The 18251-nt window shown below is 37.2% G+C and overlaps 3 protein-coding genes across 7 annotated transcripts in view; 2 read left to right on the top strand and 1 right to left on the bottom strand.

The window, feature by feature from the left end:
• The window catches only part of tspan18a (tetraspanin 18a), a 68185-nt gene extending 58816 nt beyond the window's left edge, over nt 1-9369 (top strand). For both annotated transcript variants that reach the window (XM_055201293.2, XM_055201302.2), the window contains exons 3-9: nt 1953-2048; nt 2532-2726; nt 4470-4544; nt 4639-4737; nt 4822-4983; nt 7488-7571; nt 7998-9369. In XM_055201293.2, the coding sequence (XP_055057268.1) occupies nt 1953-2048; nt 2532-2726; nt 4470-4544; nt 4639-4737; nt 4822-4983; nt 7488-7571; nt 7998-8045 (759 nt within the window). In that variant the 3' untranslated portion in view covers nt 8046-9369. The remainder of the gene's footprint in view (nt 1-1952; nt 2049-2531; nt 2727-4469; nt 4545-4638; nt 4738-4821; nt 4984-7487; nt 7572-7997) is intronic.
• LOC129441647 (uncharacterized) lies at nt 4770-12541 on the bottom strand. Of its 4 annotated transcripts, none has more exons than XM_055201334.2 (6): nt 11907-12517; nt 11731-11798; nt 11487-11657; nt 11336-11400; nt 11037-11177; nt 4770-5047 (listed from the first exon to the last, which is right to left on the bottom strand). In XM_055201334.2, exons 1-6 carry the CDS (start codon nt 12068-12070, stop codon nt 5039-5041), a joined length of 618 nt encoding a protein of 205 aa, XP_055057309.2. In that variant the 5' UTR covers nt 12071-12517; the 3' UTR covers nt 4770-5038. The 4 variants fall into 4 exon arrangements, with proteins under 4 accessions (XP_055057309.2, XP_055057300.2, XP_055057296.2 ...); XM_055201325.2 differs by lacking the exon at nt 4770-5047 and adding an exon at nt 10870-10906 and having other exon boundaries at nt 11907-12516; XM_055201321.2 differs by lacking the exon at nt 4770-5047 and having other exon boundaries at nt 10870-11177; nt 11734-11798; nt 11907-12541.
• Nucleotides 12542-12612: 71 nt separating this feature from the next.
• Nucleotides 12613-18251, top strand: part of ext2 (exostosin glycosyltransferase 2) — a 36801-nt gene continuing 31162 nt past the window's right edge. The window contains exons 1-4 of the mRNA XM_073858781.1: nt 12613-12807; nt 15834-16176; nt 16261-16484; nt 16623-16712. Coding sequence (XP_073714882.1) covers nt 15862-16176; nt 16261-16484; nt 16623-16712 — 629 coding nt within the window. The 5' untranslated portion in view covers nt 12613-12807; nt 15834-15861. The remainder of the gene's footprint in view (nt 12808-15833; nt 16177-16260; nt 16485-16622; nt 16713-18251) is intronic.

Genomic DNA, 18251 nt, shown 5'->3' on the forward strand with positions numbered 1-18251 from the left:
TATGTCGGTTAGTTAGGGTGGCCATTCGTGCCAGTTCCGCCGGACACGTCCCGAACATGTTTTCGGTTCAAGTCTTGTCGTTCGTCCTCATACGTCATCGAGGTTTTCACATTTCAGTTAAAATACATAAAAAAATTAAGATTTATTTCTTTTAAGACATACAATCATTGCATTTTTATTCTTACCTTGAAATGTAACTGTTGCTTTTCTGAAATTGAACCCGAAATATTAAATCTTGATGACGTATGTGGTCAACCAACGCGACTTCCGGATAACGCACCCGAAAACATGTACGGGATGTGTCCGGCGGAACTGGCACAAATGGCCACCCTACGGTTAGTAGACATGCCCCTTAACTGCTGATTGGTTAGTGTGTTTTGGTACTCGGCTCGACTCTCTTTTCCAAAGCGTTTTTTAAAAATCGTGCACCCCGCCTTTAAAAAAATCTATACTAAAAGTCTATACCTTGCAGTACATAAAACTACACTGTAAAAACGGAAAAGTTGAACTTAAAAAATTGGTAACGACAATTTTATTTTTCGTTTTATCAACTTAAATGTTTAAGTGAAAAATACTTTAAAGAAGACATATCATGAAAATGTGACTTTTTTCATGTTTAAGTGCTATACTTGGGTCCCCAGTGCTTCTATCAACCTAGAAAATATGAAAAAGATCAACCCAGTAACCTAGTTTTGGTAAACCATTCACTGCAACCATGTGCAAAAATAGGTAATTGAAATCTGGCTCCCCTTGTGATGTCAGAAGGGGATAATACCACCCCTTAATCTGCACTATCCAACCACGGCACTGCCATTTAGTGTAGAGATCAGCTCATTTGCATTTAAAAGGGACACACAAATACGGCACATATTTGCTCACACCTACAAAGTGGCAATTGTAACATGCTATAATAAATTATTTATATGGTATTTTGAGCTAAAACTTCGCATACGTACTCTGGAGACACCAAAAATTAATTTGACATCTTTAAAAAAGTCTTGTCCCCTTTAAGTGAATTATTTTACCAATTTACCAAAGACTTATTTTACCATTTCATTTTTCAAGTTGATCTAACTTTACACTTTTTATAGTGTAGTAAGCGGTTGAGAATAGTTTTGACCGCAAAAGCCTGGTTCGTTTGACTAGTGTGATCGCTCTGTCCCGTTGTTAATCGCGCCCTGGATGGCTTTTAGTGGTGGGATTGGGGTTCACTTGGGCTCATGTGCAGTGTGATCGCAGTTCAGAACACAGTTCAAAAGGAGAGACATCAATTGCGCGATCACTCACCTTCATCTGCCTTCGTTACAACCTGATGCGTGCAGCAGGGTTACGTGAATGCCTGAGCTGCACATGCGACAGATCAACTACCGTATTTTTTGTCTATAAGCCGCGTTTTTTCATAACTTGGCTGGTGCTGCGTCTTATAATCAGGTGCGCCTTGTAAGTCAGTATGAATTGACTTTTTTATTACAGTATATGAGTGTGCCCTTAGAATAATTCTCTTTCTGTATCTGTGTTATTTTGTTACTTTGTTTTATTAAGCATAAACTCTGTACAGTACTTTAGACAACTGCTGTTATAACAAAAAATAATATATAAAATGCTTTATAAATGAAGAATGAATGAGAAATAACTAAATATGGTCGACAGGTTTGAGCTGGTTATTTTAGCAGGATGAAGCTGCCAGTCACCAGCTCCAACTATGTAATACAGCATTATTCATCCAGAGCGCCAAATCACAAAATGTCTGTCAATGTCAGTGCTGATGTGTTATTAAGTGACAAACTCGAACGTAATTCTCACCGAATATACTTAATACACAAAAGACTGTGAGTAACTGACAACGCATGACAACTTGTGACTCACAGGCTCATTTTTAAACAGAGCATGTGACTGTACTGTAGCATCTTCTGTGCACTAATGGCTCTCTCTGTTTCTCAATGCATCTTCAGGGGCAGGGAGACGCTTCGGCGAGAGGCACAAGGATGGAGGGAGATTGTCTCAGCTGCATCAAGTACCTCATGTTCATCTTCAACTTCTTCATTTTTGTAAGTTCTCTCTTTTAATATGAACTTGTATGTAATCTAATTCTACCATTTATACTGTATGCCAAGCAGATTAAGCTATGACATCACGTTGGTTGTATTCATTTCGACCAGTCTGGGCAACAGAAGTAGAGCGATGGTTTGCTTTGGTTTAAAGCATGCTAAGCTTTATCTCCTGTTTTCTTTAGCATTTTTGAAAGCAAAGTCTGATGATATGAAGGTGCAGATATTTGGTTTCCTAAGGAAAGTAGTAGTTCAAAAGAGTCAAACAGTCCAAGTTGCCACTTTGAACAAACCCTAATCGCGTGCTAGCGTGCCTTGGTTATGCTCATTATGAACCACACTGAACTTCCTTTGTTTCTCAACAAAGAAATAATATAAAAAGTTGATTTTCTTGCCTGGTAGAAACACAAAGCGCATTACTAACCCCTTGTTAAGGTCGTAAATGGTGTTTATATTGTATACTAAGCCCTCTTTTCCTTCCAGCTTGGAGGTGCATTCCTTTTAGGGGTGGGAATCTGGGTGCTGGTGGATCCGACAGGTTTCCGGGAGATTGTGGCAGTCAACCCTCTACTGTTTACTGGAGTCTATGCAATCTTAGTCATGGGTGGGATGTTGTTCCTCCTGGGATTCTTGGGCTGCTGTGGAGCCATACGGGAAAATAAATGCCTTCTACTCTTTGTATGGAGTTTTCTTTATTTTTGTGCTATTCCATTATTAGTAAAAGTTTCATCATGAAGTTAAAAGCAATGTATGTTACACTTTATAACATATCTCACGAAATCCAAACTAAAGCCCTATTCGGACGGGATTAGTTTTACAGGGGGACCTCTGGGAAAATTGTGCTTCTCAGAGGTCTTCTGTGTTTTTAATCTTGTCCGAATTGGCCATGTCTGTGTTTTTCTCTGACGACCTCCGTAAGAATTCCAGAGCAATTTACCTACTGTTTTTCGCCGAACTCAGAGGTCCTCTGAGAAATTTAATTTAATATCTTTTGAAAACGCGGTTCATTTCGTGTTTTGGCCAACGTGATCTGCCGTAAGGTCTTACTAATGCGCATATGTTGAGTCCCATTCATTTTGCTTTCGGCAAAATAAAATAATTAAATCAAGACGAGCTGAATATCATACACTGTTAAGACTGGCCACTGTAATATCAGTAACGTTATAAGAAACTCTGTTCAAAGTTGTTCAACTCCGGAATGGTAATGTTAATTGATAAAGATAATAAATTGTTATTTATCAGTATTTCTTCATTTCGTTGGGTTTATTATAGGCAGACAGTTATATAAAACACATAGGCTAACGTTACTTTATTCGTATGTTTTATTTTGATTTGTTAAAATTAAATTAATAAATTACATGTTCTGTAATAGTTTTACATTTAAAGCAAAATATTAAACATTACAAACACGCGTATCCAGAGCACGTGCTCTTCTGCAACGCCTAAATGCGTGAAATAGACACTTCCAACTCTGGAATAGCCTGCATCATTTTAATCACGTACGAATCGGTACATAAAATTACAGACGTCCTGGGGGACACGTTGAAACTCAAACGTTGTTTGGAAAACTAATCCCGTCCGAATAGTGCTTTAGTAGGTGTCCAGCATCAGATTTTTTTAAACAGCACTTGAAGCCAATTTTTTTGCACATATAAGATTAAGGTGTGAACTTACTATAATCATTATTTTTGGAGAAATATTTCCTATAGAATAATTTAAATTTTTTAGATTATCAAAAATGATCATTACCGCAACATACTGTTACATAAAATATATGCATTTACAAACTCATGTTTCAGTAATGAGAACTAAAAGTTGTCTAGGTACTATGACAAACTAAATTTTAACTTTTATCTGGAGAGAAAAAAATAAGAACCGCTTACCTGGTAGCCATCTTGAGTGTCACAGTCAATTATTTTTTTTTAAATGTTAGTTCATTGAGGGCTTAAACAATGATTGAAAATTGTTGCGGAGGATGAGAAAATTTTTCTTGGACACATTTATATTCCTTATTATTGTCTTTACATTTACCAATGATTACCAAATACCACTTTATCTTTACTGTAAATGTTTATAGTATAACATGCACTGAAGCTTTTTATTTTTTCGATTTTTTAATGATAAATATTTCCATGTCAAAGAACCCAAATCCAGTCATCGACACGTTGCGGTAATGAAAATTTTCACCTTAAATGTAGAAAAAACATCAAAATTGTTTTGTATGATGTCATTTGAAATCATGTGCAAAATAGTACATGAAGAGATGTTTGTAACTGTATGCTTCTTATTTCGATACTCTTACTTTGCATTTACTTTTTTATTCAAAATGTTTCATGACACCTCATAAGTCTAATTTTGCGAGAATCACCCAATTGTAATCACATGAAGCAAATATAACATTGCCAAATTCCTTTTCCACAGTTCTTCATGCTGATTCTCATCATATTTCTGGCAGAGCTCGCTGTGGCGATTCTGGCTTTCATATTTCGGGAGCATGTGAGTGCCATCCCAGCTGGATATACAGTAATTATGCCACCTGTCTGTAATGTTCCTCTGCTCTCATTGCTCACGTCTGTCTGTGGATCAACAGCTCACCAGGGATTACTTCAGCAAGGAACTGAAAACACATTACCAAGGCAGCAACAGCACCGATGTCTTCACCTCCACGTGGAATGCAATTATGACCACAGTATGTCACCATGACAATTTATTATATTTAGACTTTATGCACGGTGGACAACAATGACATTATTTTGTATTGACGTCTCCATAGTTTGATTGTTGTGGGGTAAACAGTGCTGAAGACTTTGATGATCACAGTCTCTTCAGACGGCTGAACCCCAACAGACTGGTGCCGGAGGTCTGTTGCCAGAGGAACGATCTGATGATGAGCAGGGACGAGTGTGTCAAGGGGATCATGCCGATTCGTAACAAGGTCAGCACCTCCTTAAATGAGTAAATGCCTGTATGTGAATGGATTCAGATGTGATTCAGCAAACCTATTAAGAGAAAGTTTAAGAAAAAGTAAAGAGAAAATAAAAGAGTGCCAAACTGGTTTGTATTTAAGAAATAAGGGCTTATTCATAGTAGCCCTTAAAATTTCATATGCACTTCTCTATTGTGCATTACAGCAGTGATTCTCAAACTTTATCAGCGTGCGGCCCCCCCTTGTGAACGTAGCATTCCTTTTGTGGCCCCCCTGAAAGAAAATTTATGACAAAACAATTCTAAAATGTAACATTTTAATTAAACAGAACATATTAAATTATACAAAGTAGTGCTGTTGATTAGTAGCTTTATTTTTTAGGTTTAATTACACAGAATTCATGATAAATAAATATAAAATGTCATAACACTGGGCCCCCCAGCACCATCCCCCAGTTTGAGAACCACTGCATTACAGTACATTTATATACATGATCAAAATTATGTACATATATGAATAGCTTATGCCATATACAGAGGCAAGAAAAAGTATGTGAACCCCTAGGAATGAACTGGTTTTCTGATTTGCCATAAAATGTGATCTGATCCTCATCTAGGTCACAACAAGAGACGAACACAATGTACATAAGCTCACAACGCGGAGATAATTCTAGTTTCTTGTGTCTTTTTTTGGGGGCGCCCATTAAACATTCATGAGCTGGAGGAAAGTGTAAGTAAACCCTTGGATTTAAAAGCTTGTTGAACCTCATTTGGCAGCAGTTACTTCAAGAAAGCACTTTCAGTTGTTCTGAATCAGACCTGCACATCGTTCAGAAATAATTTTTGCCTATTCTCCTTCTCGTCTAATGTGAACCGCTCTCTTGAGGTCATTCCTATGAGGTTAAGGTCTGGGCTTTGAATAGCCCACTCCAAATGACGCCTTTTTGTTTTTCTTAAGCCAGTCTGTGGTGGATTTACTTCGATGCTTATGGTCATCGCTGAATCAACCAACTTGTACTGAGCTTCAACTGGCGGACAGCCACCCTGACAGGATATTTTGTTAAACTTGGGAATTTATTTTTCCCTTGATGATTGCAAGTGGTCCAGGCCATGAGGCAGCAAAGCAAGCCCAAATCATGATGTTCCCTCCACCATACTTCAACGTTGAGATGATGTTTTGATGTTGGTCAACTGTGCCCTTTTTGTGCCATGGTATTCTTCCCGAACAATTCATCGTTTGTTTCATCAGTCCATAAAATAGTTTTCCCAGTAGCACTGGGGTTTGCCAATGTGCTCTTTTGGTGACTTTAGGCTCACAGCAATGTTTTTCAGGAGAGCAGCGGCTTCCTCCGTGGTTTTTTGCAATAGACACGGTGCCTGTTCAAAGACTTACATATGAACAGAGATGTGTGCCAGATCCAATGATGTCTTCAAGCCTTTAGCTGCTACTTGTGGGTTCTTCTTTACTTCATTGAGTATTCTGTGTTGTGCCTTACCCCGGTTTTCCACTAACTGCGGAACAGCTGCAGATCGGCTCCGCTGCGTTATGGCTCAGCACTCCGCCGTCCGCCAATACCCATCAGTTCTGTATTTGTTGCAGAGCGGCTGTGTGCTGAAGTGACGAGGACCCATGAGGTCTCGCAAATTCACGTGATGATCCCGTGATATCTAGTTCTGTCTCCGCTCATTATGACGTTTTGCTGGACCAGCCCAGATCACAACACGAGATCTCGCGAATTCAGTTATGATCACGCGATATAGTCATGGCTCCGCCCTGCGGAGCTGTCCGGCATCCGTCAAAAATAGAAGCTCTGCGTATTTGTTCCGGAGGGCTGCGGATGGCAGGAGCTGTGACGGATTCGGAACCTAGTCAGTGGAAATCCACACACTGACTTGAATGGAAACCGATTGACTCCGCCGCCGTTCCGCAGTCGGTGGAAATCCAGCGTTAGGTGTCATCTTGGCTGGGGTCCACTTCTAGAAAGGGTAGCTACAGTATTAACAATTTGTCTAACTGTCGAACATTTTGATGGATGTCTAAACATTTTGTGATTGTTTTGTATCACTTTTCAGCCTTATGGTGTGCAACAACTTTTGATCAGTTATCTTTAGATAGGTATGGTTCATAAGAGCTGATGCTTCTTGAGGACAGCAATCTTAAAATGTTCGAGTCTCTTTTTATCAATCTGAGTAGCACTAAACCACTCGTGTAAACTCATTTTATTAACTGGACTACAGTTTGCCCGTTTCTGACACAAATTGGCTTAGTAAATAGCTTAGTATGGGTTCACTTACATTTTTCTCCAGCATTGTGAATGTTTAATGGGTGTTTTCAAAAAAGACACAAGACACTACAATTATTTGTGTGTTGTCAGCTATTGTTGTGACCTTTGAGAATCAGATCACATTTAATGGCAAATCACTGTAAAAAAAACGTTTATTCCAAGGGGTTCAAATACTTTTTCTTGCCACTGTATGAAAAATGCTTTGATATTAAAACTTACAATCCTGCAGGGCTGTTATTCAGCGGTGATGGACTATTTTGAGACATACATCTATATGGCTGGTGCACTTGCTATTGTGGTGCTGACTATTGAAGTAAGCTTCTTTTTTATATTAAAAGCTTGATTGATGTAATGTTCTCACAGCCGGTTACACTTGCAATGTAAGCAAGAACTTTAGGTTATTAATGCCACCTAGTGGAGAAAGTGGATCTAGCTTTACTAATAAATCGGGGTCCTGTCTATTCTATTAATATTAGTACACTGTAAAAAATGAAAGCTGCTCTACATAAAAAACTTAACTTAATTGGTTTTATAAACTTAAATATTCTCTCTTTAAGTGTGAAATGATAAATTACTTCAATTAGTAACACCTAAAATATTTAAAAATGGAATGAAAAATACTCAATGTTACCAATTAAAGTAATTTTTAAGTTGATCCAACTTATACCTTTTTCAGTGTATTTGAGATAAAAAAAACAGAATTTGCATTGAACTCATGTTTTATTTTTTCTCTCCTCAGCTTTTTGCCATGGTATTTGCTATGTGTTTGTTTAAAGGAATCCAGTAATCGAAACACATTGTACATGGACATTTTAAGAAGGAAAGTGGCATGGTATGGAAGAAAATTTTATATAGAAAAAAAAGAAACACCATTGTAATTGTCATCTTTATGTAGTCAAAGTTACTGAGAATTACAAAAAAAATACAGTACTTCACAGCTGGGACTTTGAAGTACTTCGTTGTGAAAAATATTGAGTAAAATAAGAGTTCATTCTTAAATTAAGGTTGATGTATATGGCAGTCGTTTTCCATTAATAGAAGGATATTCTGCACTGATATTTGATGACAAGACTGATAAAATGGAAAAAAAAGGTTTTAGCTTTGTCTGTATTATTTAGCACTTCATGCCATGCCTAAAAACTACACAGTGTGACTGTTGAGTGTGTCTGTGAGACAGAAAGTAGAAATGTATTTCTGTATAAATTCTCAGAAGCTCGAAGCTTCTATAAAGTAATGTTTTATGTAGTGCTATTGTGAATATTTTGTCATTTTAGTAAAACTGTGCTGTGTATTTGTGTTGTATCTATTGTAACAACTTTGAATAATATAATATAAAAAACAGTATATTTACATCACTTGTATGAACACTTTTTTTTTGCTGTCAAATTTACCTTCAAAAACATGCTTTTTTCAATGGGCTTTGTGCCCAGCTGCACTGCTTCCTGGGCTTCGGCCGGCTCCTTGTTTCCTGTCTGCCATTATTGGACAAACTGATTAATCCAGGTGTGTCTGATTATTGTTGTTGTGACTACTGAGGTCAGGCACACCTGGATTAATCAGTTTGTCCAATAATGGCAGACAGGAAACAAGGAGCTGAAGTCCAGGAAGTAGTGCAGCTGGGCATAAAGCTTATTTATTGGAAAATAATTAATCGGTGTTAAACATTTGTCAAGAAGTATCAGAAGGTTTTTTTTATCTGTGCATGGTTTATTTTTCTAGGAGTTGTCAAAATAGATTGAACTGTTTCATTTTGGGGAAATGTATATGATTCAATTGTTTCCAGTTGTATGGGGCACATGGCTGTGGGGTAATTGTCACAAACTGATGATAAGTCACAAATCTTATCTGGACAGCCATATAAGTAAAAAAAATCAATGTTTACAAAAAAGCATTACAAGATACATACATTGCCTGGGGTCTGTACAAGATAAATAGCTCAGGCTGCAGACTGGTCCCATCTCAGGATAATCCCTCAATTTATAGGACTGCAAGAGATATACATTGACGATGGATGAGAAGCCTAAAATGCCGGAGTACTTTTCTGTCTTACTCAAACAAACCCTTACATTGAATAAATACACTTGTGGTTAAATAAAAGAAGACACATTCAAGTTGGGGGCAAACATTCGTCCTTTATTAATCTTTCTGCAAGTTTCTAAGCTTTTATGTATGTTTTATAGCACTGGCTCCAGTAGAAGTTTGTTGTCCACATTTTAGTTAAGTCCATTAACCACTAGAGGTCATCACAATGTTTACTGACTGTAATTGTTTGCACTTGTTTGTAATCAGTGATTGTGTTCATAAGGTTGCTGTTTCTTGTTATCCAGTGTGTTTCTTGTTGTCCAAGTTTGTTTTTATGTGTCATCTGTGTTTATGATTTTTTGTTTGTTTTAAAAACTCTACACAAGGATCCAGTGTGGACGTCTTTGTAAGCCTTGTTAAACCTCTGTAACTTGATAAATATGATGTTTGGGTTAAAGTATGTTGAAATTACCAAAAAATCGGTATATGGTTTGTAAAATTTTTAATTTCTAAATAACACATTGGTTAACAATTTTATTTGGTTAGCTACTTTTATATTTTATAAATATGTGACTCTGGACCACAAAAACAGTCATAAGGGTCAATTTCTTTAATTTAGACTTATAAATCACCTGAAAGCTGAATATGGTGTGTATGGTTTGTTAGGATATGACAATATTTGGCAGAAATACAAATGTTTGAAAATCTGGAAACCAATTGAAAAGACCTTTAATGTTGTCCAAATGTTAGCAACAATTATACATCTTTATATAATTGATAAAAAAAATATAATTTTTTAATATATTAATGAATATACAAAATATATTCATGAACCATGACCTTTACTTAATATCCTAATGATTTTTGGCATAAAAAAATCATATTTGGCCCAAACAATGTATTTTTGGCTATTATACTCGTGCTGGTTTTGTGATCCAGGGTCACATATTATGAATAAATATAATATTATTTAAATGTATCTATTACTTGCTAGTATTATTATAATATAGTAACTCATACTTTATACAAAACAAATGCCCAGAACAAAATCCCCTGGATCTGTCATGCAGGTATGTTTACCTGGATTTACCCATGCATCTACTGTATGCTACAACAGTGGTTCCCAAACTTTTTCAGCGTGTGGCCCCCATTGTGTAGGGTGCATTCCTTCGCGGCCCCCCAAAGAAATTTTGTGACAAAAAACCATTCTAAAACTAGACACTTTAATAAAAAAACATTAAATTATACAAAAAAGTAGTGCTTTTGGTTAATAGCCTTATTTTTTAGGTTTAATTACACAGAATTCATGATAAATCAATGTATTTCATAAAATGTCATAAAACGGGGCCCCCCCTGGCACCATCTCGCGGCCCCCAGTTTGAAAACCACTGTGCTACAAAACCCGCTTGTCCTTTGCAGGGTCAAAGAAGGGCTTGAGTCTATCCCAGCATCTTGGGCCAAACCATCAGAGGAAACTCCAAGACCAAAGGGCAATTTAGTTAGTCCAATTCACATAACCTACACAAGCAATTGTCAATGAAATCTAGAAACAAATATTATTTTCAATACCGTCAGAAGCACAGCAGACATACGAAAATAAATCTTTATTGCACGTCAAGGATCAGCCTGTGGTAAGAAAAAAGGCAGATGTCCACTTAATATTGTAATTCCAAACACAAGACATGTCCACCGGCCAAAACTGTATGGCCAATCATTGATCTATTCGAACTATTCAATAACATAACGTCACACTTACTGCCAACTTTCTGTCCAACAACTCTATCTCCTTCTGTACTTTTCGCATTTTTAAGGCCCTGTATGCCATTTCTTGCCTTCTGTTGGAGATCTCTGCTTGTAGATATTTCTTGTATAGAACCTTAACATCATCCACAGGTTCCTTTGGAATAAGAGCATTAAAACTTTTTTTAAACATTTCATGGTTTAGGTGTTAATAAAAATGTGAATGTATTATTTATTACAAAGTATAGCCTTTATGCTTATTTAATCTTATGATTATTAAAACACCATTAAATACATTAAAATGCAATAACTTACAGGCTCCTCTTGCTCTTCTTCCGATAATGTAGGTGGCTGAAGTAGTGTCAATCCATGTTCAGTCACTAAAATAATAATATGTATGATGTGCACTCACTGTTAACCCAATGTGTACAGAAAATAAAAAAGAAAGAAATTGTGGTGCACAAACCTTTGACATAACTGCTGCAGCTCGCCACATCTCCTGGATCAGAGCAGCATCCTCCAACTATACTCTCTATGATAGGGGCATCCAAATCATTCTCCTCTTCAGTTATGTACTCCTCTTTTGTTGGGAGTGGGTCTCCTCTTGTCCTCTTCATGGCAGCCTTTCTCTTATTTGCTAATTTATGTGCATTCGTTAAATAATTTAAATTAAAGGGGTCACTCCTAAAGTTATCACATAGCAGACTTACCACCTTGGATGACGTTCTTATATTTCACCTTAACTTGCTGCCACGTCCTTTTGGGTCCCATATTAGACCTATAAATAGGTTAAAAACGCGGAACAATTAGAAGGGAGCCAATGAAATCGTGTTGCCTATAGATATCAACTACAGTTGGTATTGATGCAATAAGTGAAAAAACTTACGCATTTAATTTAGCGGCTATTTTTCGCCACGCATCTTGTCGTACTTTTGCAGCCGCTATAGTATTTCCTTTAGTTTTTATTAAATCCCTAACTTCTTCATATCCCTCCATTAGAAGTTGCAGCTCAGCAGCACTGAAGTAAACCGCGCGCTGTTTAGCCATCATACATTATCAGATCACTGTGGAGCTAATTTGTCAATACTCACACAGCCGTGCAATTTTGTTAATAAGCAACAGTCTGGTTATTTAAATCCGAGATATGCGTGGAAGAACCGAAAATCATTCAGCTATATAACTTATCCAGCTAGCTCAATCCGGGACATTAACTAATCCCGGCTTTGTTAAACCATAGCCGAAGAATTGACGACACGGGATCGTCTTAAACACTAAATATAGCGAAATAACGGCATGATGATTGATTAATGTATGCCGATGTACATTAATGCACGTTAGTAATGTTTATAGTGATTTGTATTTATGTTTGGACGTAGGCATCAGTAAGATAAAATGGTGGCTGGAATGTGAACTGAAACGGTTCTCTAAAGGTTGTGTATACAAAACTAGCAAGTGGCTTACCGAGACAAAAACAAATGGCGCATAATGGTGAAATATGTAGTCTAGGTAGGCAGCTCACTAGGTTTCGAGACACCGCCTATATGTTACATTCATCCTCCAAAACATCAGAGGGCGCTACACGCAGTTACAAGAGATTACAACACCACGCGTGAAGAAAACGAACACTTCTGTTCCTGTTAGCTGTCGTTTAGCCTATGGAATGTTTTGGGAAGCTAAACAAGTTGATTAAAATACTTCACATTTTGTCTTTAAACCATACTGGGTCAACGAATGAGATTATGAATTAGACGTGCCGAAATCTGAGACTGCCATCTGGAGACAAGTGAAGTAGTTCATGATTTTATCATTTTAACTTAAACTGCTAGTCTTAGCTTGTGTGTTTTGATTTGTTAACATCGAATGCTTAACAGTTAACCTTCATGTTAACCTTTTGAAGATGACGTTATTGTCTTTATGTTCGGTGCACACAGGCACCAATGATTTATGTGTAGTAATACAAATGGTAATTTCAAGTGCTTTTCTTGATACCTATGTAGTATGCTTGTCTAGTCTAATTAATATTCATATGACAGCTGATTAAATAGGACCGTTAGCTACATGAAAAAGTTGAGATGTGTTAGTGTCATTGTGTAATTATAGTAAAAAAACAATTGACTTGAGTTACACTGTACCCCAAATCAGATAATGTTATCCTGTGGTACTATAGGATATGTGACCCTGCCTGGAAAAAACAGCTAAAGTCATTATTTTGTGGTCTTCTTTTTTCTACAAAAAAAAAAACATTAAACTTTGATTAGAAATATTAAAAAAAATTACTTGTATATCCTAAATATTAACTGGGTAAGATTAAAATTTAAGTGAAATCAAACTTTAATGCTCCAAATCGCTCTGGATTTCACAGTCACCAATTTTATTCATATTAATATCTCACTGTCTAGGACCCCAAAGAGAAGCAGTGTTGCAGTTTTTATTGAGGACGTGTGATCAGTTTTATAATGCTTAAACTTTGTTATATAGTTAGTTAGTTTAGTAACCTTAGGAAAAATCTTAAATGTTACCTTTAGTGTTAGAAGGATCTTGGCCCCAAACAGAAAATACAGCAGGAGAGAAATCTGATGGAAATCTTCTGTTTGGTTTGTGTTACAAAATATAATAATACAAAATATAATAATATATATAATGTTGTCCTCAAGCAATTGTGTTAAAATATGTATGCACTAAAAATGTAATCTGTGTACTTAGCTGGAATTGGAATGATCAATCTTAATGATAAATATTTATTTAAAGTAATCATACATTAAAGCAGTGGTCTCCACCCTTTTTGTGTGCAAGACCTTAATGGATAAAACAACCTCGAGGGCTACTTTTTGATATAGTCTACTAAAAACTTTTAACTTATTGATTTTATTTTATTTTACTTGTTGATATATTTTATCATTGTTTAAATGCTAATAAACTTAAAATAAGCCAAACTGATATAAAAAAGATGTAATAAATAAATATTAAAATTCAGGCCAATTAACAGAATGTGCTTTGCGGGCAACTCCTAGATTCTATGCGGGCAACCTGGTACCATGTTGGAGACCACTGCATTAAAGGGATAGTTCACCCAAAATAGAAAATTCTGTCATAATTTTATCTTCCTCATGTTGTTTTAAATCTGTATGATTTTCTTTTTTTCTGATGAACACAAAAGAAGACACTTTGATAAATGATGGTAACCACACATCTGACTGTAACCACCGACTCCCATAGTAGGAAAAACAAATACAATGGAATTCAACGGGTACTGTCAACAGCGTGCTTGTCACCATTTATTAAAATTTCTTTTCCTACTATGGAAGTCAGTGGTTACAGCAGCTGTGTGCTTACAATCATTTATCAAAATATCATCCTTTGTGTTCATCAAAATAAATAAAAACTCATGAGGTTTAGTGGCAGTTCACATTTCGCATCTGAAACCACACGGAAAACGAGACCGTTGATTGGTTCTTGTCACATAACCTGCGGTGCGCTTGTGGCATTCTGAAAAGTTAAAATGTTTTTAACTCGATGCGGTGCGGACGCGCATGGAAAAAATTAGCACGTCGTGTGCGTCGCGACCGTTTCGCTTATGAAATAATGAACTTGAGTGCACAAAATACGTGATTATGTGAACCGCACCTTAGAATAACATGAAGATGAGAAAATGATGACAGAATTTTTATTTTTGGGTTCATTTTTTATTGCTTTGAAGGGACACTCCACTTTTTTTGAAGGTATGCTCATTTTCCAGCTCCCCTAGAGATAATCTTTTTTTATTTGTACTGTTTTGGATTCCATTCAGCTGATCTCCAGGTCTGGTGGTACCACTTTTAGCATAGCTTAGCATGATCCATTGAATCTGATTAGACCATTAGCATCGCTCTCAAAAATAACCAAAGAGTTTTGTTATTTTTCCTATTTAAACATTGATTCTTCTGTAGTCACATCGTGCACCAAGGCCGACGGAAAATCAAAAGTTGGGATTCTCCAGCCAGATATGGCTAGGAACTATACCCTCATTCTGGCGCAACAATCAAGGACTTTGCTGATGTAACATGGCTGCAGCAGGCGTAGTGATATTACGCACTGCCCGAAAATAGTTCCCTTGGTTATTTTCAATAGCAGGGGACTTTTTTCAGGTGCTGCGTAATATCATTGCGCCTGCTGCAGCCATGTTACGGCAGAAAAGTCCTTGATTACTATGCCAGATAAGAGTATAGTTCCTAGCCCTATCGGCCTAGTAAATCACAACTTTTAATTTTCTTTCTGTCTTAGTACACGATGTAACTACAGAAGAGTCAAGTTTTAAATAGGAAAAATATCGAAACTCTTTGGATATTTTTGAGCGCGATGCTAATGGTCTAATCAGATTCAATGGATTATGCTAAGCTATGCTAAAAGTGGTACCACCAGAACCGGATATCAGCTGAATGATAAAAATCAAATGTTTAACTCTAGGGGAGATAAAAAATGAGCATATTTTCAAAATAAAGGTGGAGTGTCCCTTTAACAGTTGTGTAACTTATAATTATATGATGTCCTTGACAACATTTAAGTAATGGTTGTTATATGCAGGGCTGGATACATTGGGTGACTCGGGGGCAGAGAATGAATTTCAAGGGGTGTGGGGGGGTTAAGCTTCCTGTTCTAAATTGTTGAGGATTTCCATTTTCATCCACGTAATAGCCTCCAAATGCTTTGTAAATTTTATACGTAAATATAAAGGGATTTCCTGCATCTGTGGTTTAGAAATATAAAAAATTCCTCCCTACTAGGGTCCCCTCAGTTAGTCTTGGCCATTTCCATCACAGGTTGTATATGTTTTTGCAGTGGTTTCGGCTCTGGACAGGCTCATCATGTGTGCCTCAGCAAAGTATAGCTCCCGGGGCCCTCCACTCATACCTCGAATGAAGACTAAGCACCGGATCTATTACATCACCCTCTTCTCCGTGGTCCTGCTGGGGTTGATCGCAACTGGGATGTTTCAGTTTTGGCCTCACTCCATTGAGTCTTCAGCAGAATGGAGTCTGGATCGTCGCAGTGTACATGATGCCCCATTGGTCAAGATACCTGTGATCAGCCCTATACCTGAGAGGGGCGACCTGAGCTGTCGGATGCACACTTGCTTTGATGTGTATCGCTGTGGATATAATCCCAAGAATAAAATCAAGGTAACACGCAGGTGCATGTGATTATTTTTGCTGTCCTTGCGGTGCTTCACTCAAAATGCCTTAATCTATTATTTGTGTGTGCAGGTGTACATCTATCCTCTTCAGCGATTTGTGGATGAGGTCGGAGTCCCCATTAGCAGCACTGGCCTGTCTCGAGAATACAATGAACTACTGAGTGCCATCTCAGATAGTGACTTCTACACTGATGACGTGACCAGAGCCTGTCTGTTCATACCCTCCATTGATGTCTTGAATCAGAACTCTCTGCGGATTCGTGAAACTGCTCAGGCTCTGGCCATGCTGCCAAGGTAGAAAAGTGAATCCCTGAATATCTGTAAATTAGCCTGTTACTGCTTTACAGTGTTGTCTGGATTCAAAATACCCCAAAACAGAACTCTGTCTCACCATTTTATGTATACTTATTGTTGTCATCGATACATTTTAAGGTGGGACAAAGGCATGAACCACCTGCTGTTTAATATGCTTCCTGGAGGACCTCCTGACTACAACACAGCTCTGGATGTCCCCAGGGACAGGTGAGATTTAAACCCCATTCGCACAGCACTTTGGTCCCAGAAAATTTCTGTGTAATTGGCAGAGACGCTTCTGTAACACAAACACGTCCTGTAAATGTTCTTTAAAAACGTCACGTCTTTACGAGATCTGCAATTTTGAGATATGTCACATTTACATTTCATATTAGAGTCTTGTAATAATATTAAGACCCTTTTTTAATTTTTTAAATAGCACCTATTGTCCGATTCACGTTTTTACATTTCCTTCGGTGTGTAAGTGTGTATTAGTACATGTTAACGATATGCAAATGGTACAAACTAATGTCTCCAACATAAATCTCCTACAACAAACACACGGATTGTAGGCAACAGTTTACTTCTTGGGATTGGTGATGTAGACAAGACCAACATTATCATAATTCCTCCCGCTTTGACTCACAGCCTGTAAGTTAACTACTGTCAGCATTGCATTGTGAGCGAAACTTTCAAACATGGTAAGGAGCATCACACTTCTGGCTGATATCAGATGTTTTCAGGCCAATCACAACGTACAGGTTAGGTGGCCAATCAGGGACAGTTTTGTACAAAATCCGTGCGTTTCAGGAAGACGCGGAAATCTGGAGCTACAAAAATGTACGATATGTGGTAAATAAATTGTTTTTAACCATAAACCACTTAAACACATTGTATTATACCAAATACACAAAATAATGTTGTTGTTTTGCAATGAAATAGGTGCACTTTAAACTACTATTTATATACCTTAATATTATTCAGTTCTTTTTCAGTTCATTGTTTTCGTACTAATTGTAGGTATGCCAAGTAGCTCCAAATCATCACAATTGAGCACATTAACTGTAATACATGGTTAGGATTTACCAATGCCACCGACATTAACCAATACAAAAAAACGAACTGCATCAGATTATCTTCCGTTACCCGCGAGTGGTTTTGGCATCAGGGAAGATTGTACGTTTTGTTAATGGAGTGTTTTTGTGGGATAACCACTTTTGGAAAGAGTAGCAGTAGTGTCCAACAGACAGAGGATTTGCTGATGGTTTTTAACATAATTCCAGGCTAATTACCACAAACATTTTTAGGTTGTAAGAAAATATTCACAAAAATAACCCCTTTCTTAACCTTTGCCATGCAGCACATCGAAGATTGTAGCAGTTAGCATGAATATTTTTGTTTGATCCTGCCTCATGCCTTAAGGGACACTCCACTTTTTATGAAAAATGCAAATTTTCCAGCTCCCCTAGAGTTAAACATTTGATTTTTAGCTTTTTGGAATCCCTTTTAGCTGATCTCCGGATCTGGCGGTACCACTTTTAGCATAGCTTAGCATAATCCATTGAATCTGATTAGACCATTAGCTTTGCGTTAAAAAATAACCAAAGAGTTCCGATATTTTTCCTATTTAAAACTTGACTCTTCTGTAGTTACAACGTGCACGAAGACTGACAGAAAATTAAAAGTTGTGATTTTCTAGGCAGACATGGCTAGAAACTATACTCTCATTCTGGCGTAATAATCAAGGACTTTGCTGCTGTAACATGG

Source organism: Misgurnus anguillicaudatus, chromosome 21 (genome assembly GCF_027580225.2).
Source record: "Misgurnus anguillicaudatus chromosome 21, ASM2758022v2, whole genome shotgun sequence".
NCBI lineage: Eukaryota > Metazoa > Chordata > Actinopteri > Cypriniformes > Cobitidae > Misgurnus > Misgurnus anguillicaudatus.

What these genes read in the sequence shown, in the direction of transcription:
- LOC129441647 (XM_055201315.2), bottom strand. Translation starts at nt 12,070, where the DNA reads ATGATGGCTAAACAGCGCGCGGTTTACTTCAGTGCTGCTGAGCTGCAA. An exon ending in ATAGCCGCTAAATTAAATGC is followed by an intron (nt 11,799 to 11,906) that starts GTAAGTTTTTTC and finishes ACCTATTTATAG; the next exon opens with GTCTAATATGGGACCCAAAA. An exon ending in AAGAAGAGCAAGAGGAGCCT is followed by an intron (nt 11,178 to 11,335) that starts GTAAGTTATTGC and finishes CTTATTCCAAAG; the next exon opens with GAACCTGTGGATGATGTTAA.